The 12,406-nt window shown below is 46.1% G+C and overlaps 1 protein-coding gene across 4 annotated transcripts in view; it reads right to left on the bottom strand.

Moving 5' to 3' along the window:
• Positions 1–5,565, bottom strand: part of HOMER2 (homer scaffold protein 2) — a 63,212-nt gene extending 57,647 nt beyond the window's left edge. For 2 of the 4 annotated variants that reach the window (XM_050309596.1, XM_050309595.1), the window contains exon 1: positions 5,415–5,565. In XM_050309596.1, the coding sequence (XP_050165553.1) occupies positions 5,415–5,506 (92 nt within the window). In that variant the 5' untranslated portion in view covers positions 5,507–5,565. The remainder of the gene's footprint in view (positions 1–5,414) is intronic. The other 2 variants (XM_050309597.1, XM_050309598.1) reach the window with 2 other exon arrangements.
• Between the last annotated feature and the right edge of the window lie 6,841 nt (positions 5,566–12,406).

The raw sequence follows: 12,406 nt of genomic DNA on the forward strand, positions 1-12,406 counted from the left end.
TTCATGGTGAGGCTATTTATCTTGGGCACTGCAATAACAAGAGCCAAATGAACGAATAAAATGAACACACAGCACTGCAGGAAATCTAGATGCAAAACTAGGCTGATGCCCTTGCTCTTGGGTTCTCAGCAAACCCACTGCCCTTCTCTGCCTGTCTCAGTCACGCTGGGAGTATGTTTGAAAGAACAGTTTAAGACACTTTGTCAGATCTTGGATCAGTTAAAAAACTTTCAGTTTAAAGGAACTGAGCATCAAATAATTCTTTTTAACATTTCAAATGATGCCCTTGTTATCATGAGACCTACTCACCATTCTCTCTTCAAATAAAAAGAAGGGCTTGAGGGACATCCCAAATTTGTGGAGAATATTTTATAATTTTTTTCTCAAGTGATAATCAAATTAACAGTGGTAATTAATTAAGTTAGCAGCTGAAAGCAACTTGACTATGATGACCCTCTTAGCACTGAGTTTTCTTTGTGTTCACTCTTTCTACAGCGTACTGTACATAAGCAAATGTTGGAGAAATTTGCAGCACAGGACTCAAACTAGTTGTGGTACTGGTAGATTTTTCCTATTGTCATTTGTTAAACTTACCTGTAGCAGACCCTACAATATTCTTATAATCTACTGTCAGTATAATCTACTTTCATTCATGTTAGTCATCCCTATCTATCTATGAAATCTATCATTTCTTTCTGCTACTCTTTTATTACCTTGTCTCTTAATTTCTCCCAATCCCATGTTTCACTCAGAACTTATTCACACAGATTTTTGCCTAAATTCAGTTATGTGCATCTGTCTGCACTGCAATGAACTCCTCACATAATTGTGAGAGGAGACAATGTCACTCGGATGAAACTCTGCTACAGGTTTGCTCACTCACTTGAATGCAACCACACCAAAACCCTAAGCACACACAGATCATGAGGATCCAGCTATTTGGTCTTTTTTTAAATCTATCCACTCCACCAAGCTCCCTGCCTCTCTAACCTTATTTAAATACACATAAACAACATAAATAAGGGACTACATACTGTTGAGGTCAATGGAGCTTTCCCATGCATTTCAGTGAACCAAACATACTGCTCCAGAACTACAGTTCTCTGGACCTGACTTTCCCACTGGATGTTGTATAGACACCTGTATCTGTACACAGAGAGGCCTGTCTCCAAATCAGAACAGCAGTTGTTTATATTCACTTTGTAAAATGGGAATACCTACATAAGGAGCCAAAGATGTGAAGAATCAAGCACTCCCAGCCAGCTGTTTCAAAAAAACATGAGATAAACAGCTTCAGCATCTATCAGATCTCAGTCCCTTTCCTTGAACAACACCAGCACCAGTTGGATGATGTCTGATATAATCTGCTCCCCCACGTTATGCCAGGAACTGAACTGAAGCTGCTGACCCTAAAATCTCAAAAAAAGAGTCCCTGAGCTCACAGTACCAACTGAGCTGTGTTTGGGCATATGCTCCTCCCAGCCCTGCTTTGAGGGGCCTCGGACTGCAGTGAGAGTCAGGTGCCACTCCCAGGGTCCCAGGATGCCCCCTTCCCTCACAGACAGATGGGTTGGCCAAACTTTGAAGGGAGTTCGTGCAAGACTCCCATGGATTTCAGTGGGAGCCGGATGAAAGCCAAGTTGAATTTCTTCTGCAACACACACTATTCCCTGCCACAGAGCTTCTCAGGCAGAGCTTATCACCATGGTTTCTAAAGTACTGCTGCTACCAGGAAAGAGAACACCCTTCAAAATTAACATCTCCCTAAAACATGAGCTTCATCACAGCTTCTGCTTCCTTCACCTTCTTCTTCCCTCATCCTCACATTTGTTTGCCTTTTACTCCCCACACAAAGCCACATACTGGCCAATGGACATTGCTACTGCTGACAGCAGAGGGGAGAGTGCAAGGCAGACTTTCCTTTATCTCTTACATGTCACTGCATAATAAAAACATAAAACATGTCCTCAGTAATATAGCCCCCAATTGCACCTTTCCATGAATATATTACATGGAGAACAGAGTTTTGTTCAAGAGTCCAGTCACTGTAAGATGAGGTTATTTCACTGCTTGATCCAGGCTTGGAAACCCATCTTCTCCCACCTTCCCGGTGATGGGCTCAAAGCCCACCTGTGGGAGGTATGGACAGATCACAGCTGGAGGGGACTAATTTATCACATTAGCCCCTGAGGAAGCAGCAGAGAGAAACCATCTCATGTCAGCCAAAAGAAATGTGTGCTGTGAGCTAGTTCAGCATTAACCTGTATAGCACACACTTCTACATGGTTGTACACCTTTCTGCAATAATTGCTAACAGTCAGAGGCCTCATTTTCAGTTTTATATTATTTATAAAACATATCTAAAATTCAATTTTATTGCTAGAGGGTATTTACATTGATTTGAGCTTTAATCCAACGGATAATATAAATAACAGCTTCAGCACAAGTGAAGTGATTTACAGGTCTAATCTAAAGTGGATACTTGTCACACACCTCATAACAAGAAATATTTTGTAATGGACAGATAAAGAAACACCAAGTTACTAAAGAAATTAAAATAGTAAAAGAATATAAACACAGATGAACTGCTACCCAATACCTCCACAAACCTCAAGCATCTTTATAACTGTATACTTAGCTTTGACTGCTTAAATTGAGGTCAAACTATTAGATGAGTAGGTGCAGCTCACTAACACCAGAGCCACTTTCTTGATTGTGATAGCCTTTGGCTTGCAACACCAAGAGACAAGGCAGGTGGTATTTTCAGACATAGATTTCCACAGCTGGAAATGTGTTACACTGTGGCTTTCAAATAGCTAAAGTTTAAGCTCTGAGACCATTGAGGTAACAGCAGCTATCAGATATGCTGGGTAGAAGAAAGTGGTGATTTAGGAAAAGATTTGTTCCCTTCAAAGTAAACATTTGTCCAGTGAGACCCTTAACAGTGGCTTGACCAATATACAATGCTTTTCAGTCAGCAGGAACCTTCACATTGACTTTAATGGGCACTGAAGAAAATTTTTTTTTCCTGGACAGTTTTTTACAACATTGTTTTCATATCCCCTGTATTATAGGCATTAGGGTATTTTTAACATGTAAATTACTTCTGTAAAACTTGAAACTAGCTTGCTGCCTAGTAAGTCGAACTAAACTAACAGTTTAAATAGCTCAGCTCACAGCTAATAAGCAATTTAAATAGCTTTGCTTTGCTGAGCTCAAGTAGCTATATCAGGTTTCATAGCACCATCAGTCACTGCCAAATCCATAGGCAGCATTTAAATGAATCATTAGCAATGGTCACCCCTAGGAAAAAAAAAAAAAGAAAAAAAAAGAGGAAAGTAAAAGAAAAAATATTTTAAGAGCTAAGATCAAGTTATTGTAACTATTTTAAGAGCTAAGAATCAAGTTGCTGTCACAATTTCTATGAAAAAATGCCTCACATGTGACACCAAAATGTGCCCAGGAAGCAAATCCCACTGGAAATCCTGGGCCAAAATATATTCTTTCAAGTAAGGAAGACTGAGCTCTGTGCTCTGACCACAACCTGCTTCACAAGGACAGGCGAGTATAGAGGTGTCCATTTCACAGAAGGAAAAGCTAGAGTATGCAGAGGTGAAGGATTTACCAGCAGAGATGGAACTGGAAGGAAAACTGGGGGGTTGCTCCCGTGTTATGTGTGCCAAGCCATAGTTGCAGTAATGCTATCACAAACACACTTCCAAGTTCTCAGTATCAGAAAGGTGAATGGCAAGACAACCACACGAGACACTGAAAAAAATGTATATTCAAAAAACACCTTGTCTGCACTCTGTACAGAGTGTATGAGTGTGTACAACCCACGCTGAAACCCAGGGAATGAATGATGCTGGGAGCTTGATCTCACATGCACCAGGGTAAGACTGAAATAACTTACTTCAAGTGAAACACATTAAGTCAGGGTATTGAACCAGGCTGGTGGACGTGCCTGCTCCCTGTACAAGTCTGGATGACCCAACACAGAGCAGCACAGACAGAGCTCTTAAAAGCCTTCAAGTCCTTTGCAGCCTGAACAGCTCTGGAGGCAGAGCAGGACCACACTGAGCCCAGAGCTACAACTGCCTGACAGAAGGGGATGGGGGACCACTGCAATCTTCCACTCAGTTCTCTCCAAGCCACAGCTAAACTGATTTACCAGTATGGAAATAGTTAAAAATGATAACAACAAAAATATTTGCATTGAGAGACACCCAGATAGAGTGACAGAGGCAAGCTTCCCACGGATGGATGTTTCTGATCATCCTGGACTAAGTTGGGGCAGCGCTTCTCCACACAGGTTTTGATGATTCTTTCTCCAACCCCAAGGACAGTTTGTTTTATTTTTCAGTGAAACTTCAGATAATTAAGAAGATGAGTCCCTTGCAATCCTTAAGTGAAACACAGGGAGATACTCAGATCCTATTTCTCCTTCTGCCCCTGTACTTCTATTCAGTATTCCTGGGTATCAAATTCAGACACATGCATGACATTTTAATTCATTATTTATCCATATAGTCTAGAATTATATCCTTTGACAAAAATAAACATATTTGTAGTGGGAATTTGGATAGTTGGAAGCAGCAGGAATAAGCTCAGAAACTGGAGAACGATTCCTTGCCACAGGGGGGTGAGGAGAGGCAAGGAAAAGGTGTGAGAGAACATAATAGGATAAAAATAAAGTAAATGAAATGTGTGGGTTTGGAAAACTCTAAGACACTCTGGTCGAGAGAATCTCAAACCCAAATATAGTTCAAGTCAAAAGCACAACCTTAACCTCTGTTTCCGGATATTTAGTTCACAAACTGCCCTGATGCCAGCATTTAGCTTTTGTCCCCTCGTATAAGTTAGACGATAGAAAAAACGCCGGGTTGATTTCTGGAAAGATCAAGCTGAATTCTCCAAGAGGCCACCACATGCGATCAGAGACTTCTGGCATGTTAAAAAAAATAAACAAGGGGGGAAATATTTACGCAAATTAGGGAACAACTGGCACAATTCAGGCAAGTTTATCGCGTGCCTCCAGCAGCCAGAGCTCTGGCTGAACCAGCGCGTGTGAAGCATCTGACAATGAACTCGCTGCACATCCCGCAGCTTCCCGGCGAGGGACCGGACCCCCCGGCCCCCGCATCAGCCCCCCGTTCCGCGACATCCCGAGCTCCTCCCCGCTCATTCCAGCGGGGATTTCGCCGCCGGTAACGTGCCGGCGGTGCTCTCCCTCCGCCGGCGGCTCGGGCAGGAGCCCGCTCCCGGGCGGGCGTCAGTGATTAATTACATTATAAAACGCCGGTTCTGGGGAGCGCTCCCGGGGCTCTCCCCGGCTCCGCGACCGCCGAGCGCACCTGCGGCGGGGCCGGGGCGGGACGCGGCGCCCACGCGTGGCCGGGGCCCGGCGGACTCACCCCATGTCTCGGCACCTCTCGGCGGCGGCGGCACCCCCGGGCGGCTCCCCGCGCTCGGCGCCCAGCGGCGGCCGCGTCCCCACTTCGCACATGCGGCCACCCCGGCCCCGGCTGGCTGCGGCTGCACGGCGGCTGCACGGAGAGCCGTCCTGCTCCTCCCGCTCCTCCTCCCGCCGCCTCCCTCCCCCCTTACATAACCTCCCTCCCGGGCGGCGGCGGCACCGAGCGGCTCCCGCGGCTCCCGCCGCCCTGCCAGGCACAGCGCGGGGGCGGCGGGCGGAGCGCGGCGGGGATGGGCGGGGATGGGCGGGGGGCGCGCCCGGGGCCCCCCCGCTCCCCGCCCCGCCGGTGACAGCCGTGCCCCGGCGGGCGGCGAGGAGCCGCGGCGGGAGGTTGTGGTGTCTCGTCCCGCCGGTGCCCACGCTGGAGGGGCCGCTACCTGACCCGGAGGGGGACGGGGCAGCCAGAAAACTTCGGGTGAAGTTGTGGGGGTGTCCCCAGTCAGCCCCGCCCGCGGCCGTGGAGCCCCAGCGGCCAGAGGGGTCAGCCCACGCCCGGGACCGGCTGTGCGGGTCCGGCTGTCCCGCACCGGGAGCGCCCCGCAGGCCGCCCTAACCCCGCGGCGAGGGAATGGCGCGGGTGCCGGGATGCCCTTCCGATCCGAGCGGGTGCCACACCGAGGGATGCCCGGTGGAACACGGGCAGGCGATTCTTTCGCACTGTCACGCCCTCCCCGTGTTCCCAGGGCGATGCGGAGCATGGGGGCCGTGAGTGCAGAGCCTGTGAGCCACAGAACCGTGTCAGCCCCATTTGGGCACTGGCCCTGGCAGACCCAGCCCCGCAGCCCAGGTCTGGGTCTCGCACCCCGCCAGCACCCTGCTGCTCTGCCCAGAAGGGTGAATCCCATCGGGAACACTGACTCTCCTTTGGCCCTCCGCAGCCCCGCCCCAAATCTGTGCCAATACGGTCACAAAACCATGTCGGTTTCACGAAAATAAAGAGAGGGGTGATTCCCGTCCATGAAAGGAAAAATTGCACTAATGTGGAAGAGCTGTGTCATCTAGCCACGAGGGGTGGCACTGACATCTGACCGGCAATCACAGGACACAAATCCATAGCAGAGCCATGGACCTGCTCGTTCGGGTGTTTGTGGGACTGTGCTACACAGACACACTTATTCTTTCGTGGAGAAAAGATGCCCAATTCACACATAAGAGAGAATTTTAACTTCACCCACACAAAGTTATAATTAATACCCTGCCATCAAGAGTGATTATTTTCATCCATTTTTTTTTTCAAACCTCACTTAGATTTATCCTTTCTTTCCAAGAAAGCATAGAAATTGTTGGAAAGACTTCATGTTCACTTGCTTTAACTTTGTGTGCAATAACTGGGTTTGTCCTCAGTATTACCTGGGGACCTCAGGGGAGTCCTCAGTGGAAAACTTAGCCAGCAACCTAAAACTTTCCAGCTATGGACAATGAAACTGCCTCCCACTCCGACAGACAACTATATCATAGTGTCTGGAACACCAAAATGGAACTTCAGTCCCAATACACTCAAATAAAGTCTATGTCATGAGGGAAAAAAAAGCAAGGGGAATTACACAGACATTTTCAAAAGGCTGTGGGATGACACCTCTCCAATGTACCTGCCCTCTTTTCCATGGTCAGATGGTTACTGTGGTTGTTGAAGGACTCTTAACTCCTTACCTAATCACTGATGTCAAAAGACTTCCCATGTCCTGTTCTACCACCTGAAAGGGAGGTGCCTCTTACTCTGGGATAGTCATGGAAAAAGTGACAATCCTTCTGCGTTCATGATGGCCTGCATCCTTGAATATGGCTTTGATGTGACCATTCCTCTCTTCTAGGAGAAACAGTGCAGGGTAGTATTCTCTGAAGGGAAAAAATAGCAGCCTAGCAATCTTGTGGAAAAAACTCTCACCGTGAATTCGAGCATTTTGTCTCACTGTTTTTACACCATTTACCTCATTTTGTTAAATTACACACTCCATTCATCAGACAGGAATTGTCTTGGTCCTCTCTGATTAATTAGCTCATTTTGGTGAGTATCCAAAAGCTGTGTTTTATGAACCAGTGCTGCATGTGACTTACAAGTATCTAAGGGAATTGGATCAAAACGGGATAACACACTTATTATATGTGTCATGATAAGATGAAAATTGGAAATTGGAACTGCAGTTGCCTTAGCATTTTCTAATTTTTTAATCTTTTCCAATCTTGTATTGAGGAGTGTGTTTTTGTGGGGTCTGGTTACACCAGGTGCTACAAAGCATCCGGGGAGTTGTAGTTCTAAGTACTCTGTCACACATGCTCTGTTGAATGCTTGTATGGGATTGGCTTAAGTTACCTGTGTGACGTGGCAGCATTTGAAACTGCTATATAAGCTGGGACTCCTTGAATAAACGCTCTCTTGTTACACACCACGTTGGTGTCACTATGGTCTCTATGGGACTTATTATTTATTATATTAATAACTGCTACATATGGCGCCCGGAACAGGGACCTAAACCTTATCCTGAATCAGGAAGAAATACGGACCAGACGTCAGGTACCAGCCTATATTTAACGCTGAGGGACGTCCGCCGTGAAAAAGAAATTAACGCCAGGTACCAGAGGAAAGGAAACTCTGATGGGCGAAGGCGGGAGAAACCGCGATTGAGCTCGAAAAAAGGCCTGAATTCGGTAGGAAATTGCCTACGTTTTGAGAGCACGCTCTCGAGAAGAAAAATCTACGTCCCAGGTGAGAGGGCGGGAGAAAAAAGAAAAAGAGAAAAAATGAAAACTTTTAATTCACGTGAACTGCAGAATATTGCAAAAGCCTTAAGCTTAATATTGAAAAGACTTTGGAGACAAGTTAACAAACATAAAATAGCTGAACTTTTAAAATTAATGAAAATAACTGTTTTAGGACTGCTGATATTTACAATTCTTAGTGAAATTACTTGGAAAGAGGGGTGGAGAAACAGAGAAAAAACAGAAGTAAAAAAGGTGGACACTTTAAAACCCTCGCAAGAGAACTCGTCCACAGAGAGAAACTTTGAATCTTCCCCTCCCCCAGACATTGTAAAGCATGGAACTCCACGTGCTACTGCAGTGTGGAAAGGGGGAGGGGGTCCGAGAGCACGGAAGAAAAGCCTTAGAATATACCTTTTTGTGCTGAATTTTTGCGGATGCGTGAATTCCGGGAAGAAAGCGCGTGTCGCGGATTGTGTGACTGGTAAAAGGGAACAAACTTTGAATCCCCAAGCCATTAAAATCCTGCAGACACGTGGAGACCACGCCGGAGCATGGGCGGCGCCATCTTGCCCATGCCGGGAGCAGGAGGTGATGCCTTCTCTTCCTGTCTCGTGGCCATGTTGTGGACTGCCTCTGCTGGAGGCATGCATGGAACATGGTCCGTGCTGGGAGCCGGTAGCTAAGCAACAGCTGCTGTGCCCACCAGCTGCAGCGGCGCGATGTTTAAAAAAGATACATGATAGCCGCTCGACGTTGCAAGCGGCGAGGCCGGCGGCGGGCACAGAGCGCGGGGCTGTCGAGGCACTCGGCAGCCGCAGCGAGTCAGGCCGGGGACAGAGCTGCACACGGCTCCGCAGGACTGCTGGCGGCAGGCGGCGACTCCGGCCCCCCCGAGCCGGGCGGCTCCAGGCCGGGGCTCGGCAGCGACGGCGACTTCATCTCACGGTGCCGGCTGGTGTCGACCAGGCTGCGGCGGCGGTTCCTGCGCAAACCCAGATGGCAGCGGCGGTGGCACCACCGGGAGCGGCGGGCCCGGCGCACAGCGTGAAGGGCGCCGGGCGGCTGGAGCGGCGCCGCCGCGGGGCGCGTCTGCCCGGAGGCCGCAAGCGGGCCGAGGCCCGGCCGAGGCGCGGCCGAACGGGAGGCGGCGACCCAAACGCAGAAGCCCCGCCGCAGCTGGTGGCGACTCCCGCCGCGCCCCCGACCCGCGTGGAGCTCCCGGCGGAGCTCCGCGTGGAACCCCGGGCCGGGGGGCGGCCGCCGTAACTGAGGGGAAACTGCGGGGCGGCCCCGCGGCCATCCCGGGCGGCCGAGCAGGATTGCGCCGGGACTGTGGCACAAGTTTGTAAATGCAGCTGGGGCGGCGCGGCGGCTTCGGCGAGCACGTGTCGGCGGCGCGGAGCTGCGAGGCCTTCGCCGCCCGCCTGCACTTGGAACGCGGGCAACCCGTAGTGACGGCCGGGCCGGGCCGGGCCGGGCCGTGCCTGGAAGTGACGGCCGCGTTCCACTACAGGAGCCAGCCCGCTCGTGCCGCTGCTCCCCTGAAGCGGACCACGCGGCCGCAGCAACGCGGCCCGGAACAGCCGCACATGCGGCACAGCGCAGCGCCGAGCCGAACCGAAGCCCAGATTTACTAACTGTTTTTCCATGTTTTGCATATAACCCTTTAGAAATTATTACAAATGTTTTTGTCTAAAATAATTTAGTTAACTGTCTTTAGTTTTCTATTTAATAAGAGAAAAATTCAACATTACCTTATTAATACATTTTAAAGTTTCTAATTTCCCTGTAACTTTGTTTAAATTACTAATAATCACATTTACTGAATATTTTTTAAAATTGTTAAGTTCTTAAATGTATCTAAATAGGTTTAAGTTTATAACTATTTCGTTTAAGTAGTAATTAGCATCTTTAAGAATTTCTATTGTTATTAATTAACAGATTATAATAGTAACCTACCTATTCATTTCTCTAAGTACACACTCAGAAATATACACACTACTTACCAGTATTATACCTTTAAATTCATTAACTTTCCATATTCACAACAAAAGAAGGGGAGTTGACAGAGAATATGCATGTAATTAAGTAAATCCTGAGTCAAACAATTTTCATTCTGACCAAACACTACATAAAAGTTTAAGTTGTATAGCTAGAATATGAAAGCAAAGATTACATGTATGCATGAATGAAAAATGATTAGGGTGGCCACCCGAATGAGTGAAAGAGAGATTGTGTGAATGTATGAATCTATGTGAACCATTTACACCTTATACAAAATATCTGAAACACAACAAACACTACCTCTAATACATCGCCTTAATAAAAGGCAACTGAAAACATGATGTTCCTCCTTTAAACTTTTCCTTGTGTTTTAATAAAGTAAGTTTTCCCCAATTCTATATAAACCCTCAGATTGATAAAGGTTTTTGTTCTACCCAATTGCAGAAGACCCTTAGGTAAATAAAGTTTTTGATTAATAAAGTTTTATTATTGCATAGAACTCTTAAGTATATAAGGTTTAAGCAAATGAAAAACGTTTTGTTAAGAATTGCACTGTTTTTTGAATTTACACTGTTTGTATCTTCTTATTAATAAAAATGGGGGAATTGTGGGGTCTGGTTACACCAGGTGCTACAAAGCATCCGGGGAGTTGTAGTTCTAAGTACTCTGTCACACATGCTCTGTTGAATGCTTGTATGGGATTGGCTTAAGTTACCTGTGTGACGTGGCAGCATTTGAAACTGCTATATAAGCTGGGACTCCTTGAATAAACGCTCTCTTGTTACACACCACGTTGGTGTCACTATGGTCCCTATGGGACTTATTATTTATTATATTAATAACTGCTACATGTTTTCATCTGCAGCTATAAAAATAAAGCTTAAGCTTATGGAAGTGTAATTGGCTGTGAAATTCACATGATACAAAATTTTGTACATTGTTCCTAAGGCCTTCCCATTTCATTTATGCTCTTTGTACAACTGTCTTCTAGAAGAGACACAATTATGGTCCCATTTCTCAAGTACCTTGAGACATTTGGTCTGGCAGACAGCAAGTTAACCCAGTTTTCTGCTCATATTTGGGTTTCTGTAAGTGCATTCCCTTCACCTGAAATTCCCTCTATTCTTCCAAATGGATGAGATACTGCTCTCTCCGAAGTGTGGCACACTGTTGTTGTCCTCTTTTCTCTGCCAAAAAGAGGATGAAGTCCTGCCCTCAATTTAAGTCAATGGTAAAAGAACCATGGATTTGAGTAAGGTCCAGATCTCATGTAAACCATTTAACATTATTAATATCAAATGAAGCAATTACTCTACAGACAATTTCATCTTTAACCTCTCCACCATCAGAGTCCTAATTTGCGTGCAGTTCCCATTGATTTACATTATTGTTGTATAATTTAGTATTCCAGTTGTTTAAAGTATTTTCAGTCCTCTGTAAATGAGAACTATAAATATGCTATCAGAATTAATCAGTTCCTATGCTTTCATATGTGACATGATACTTCATTTCCGATTTGGCTCAGATGCAGGATGTGTACATGATGGTAATTCAGTCCTCATTTAGTATTCACAAGTGTGCTCTTATTACTGTGGCACGGTTAGGAAGACTCAAAATACTGAAGGTACAGGATCCCTTGGTAGGATTCAAGCTGAGCAATAAAAATATCCACACTCTGTAAATGGATGTAACTTCTTTAGATGAGAAATTTCTCCTATTCCCACAGGCCTCCTAAAGATATAATTTTTTGATTTCTAGATACAGGGTGAATATTCTTTTCAGAAAGCTGATCTAACAATCGGGAGTATGTACCCAGCCTGCATTCTGAAAAGCAAAGAGCTCACCGAGCTCTTCCTCTCTCAGTGTTTCTGTTCTCTCCTTTTGTTTGGCTTTCTACTATTGTTGTCTTTTGCCACTCTATTTTATTTTAGATATAATTTTATTGCAGAAAACCTGCCGTTTAGTCTTTTTCAACTATTATACTTCAAGATAGTCTTCTCCCTATTTCCCATGGCAGATAGTATGAAATAAAAATATTCAGTACTGTGATTTTCTCTTTTTCCATGTAGATTGATGAAATCTGAGGTTTTTTACTCCAACAGAACTGCAGCCATTTTCCCCTTTGACAAATAACCATTTTCTAGCTTTAAATGCTATCCAGGAGTTTAACCAAAAAAACTTTGGAGAACTCTTGATTTTTACATTTGAGTCAGAAAATTAGTTTTC

This window comes from Myiozetetes cayanensis, unplaced genomic scaffold, assembly GCF_022539395.1.
Source record: "Myiozetetes cayanensis isolate MyiCay16 unplaced genomic scaffold, myiCay2020 scf14, whole genome shotgun sequence".
NCBI classification, from domain to species: domain Eukaryota; kingdom Metazoa; phylum Chordata; class Aves; order Passeriformes; family Tyrannidae; genus Myiozetetes; species Myiozetetes cayanensis.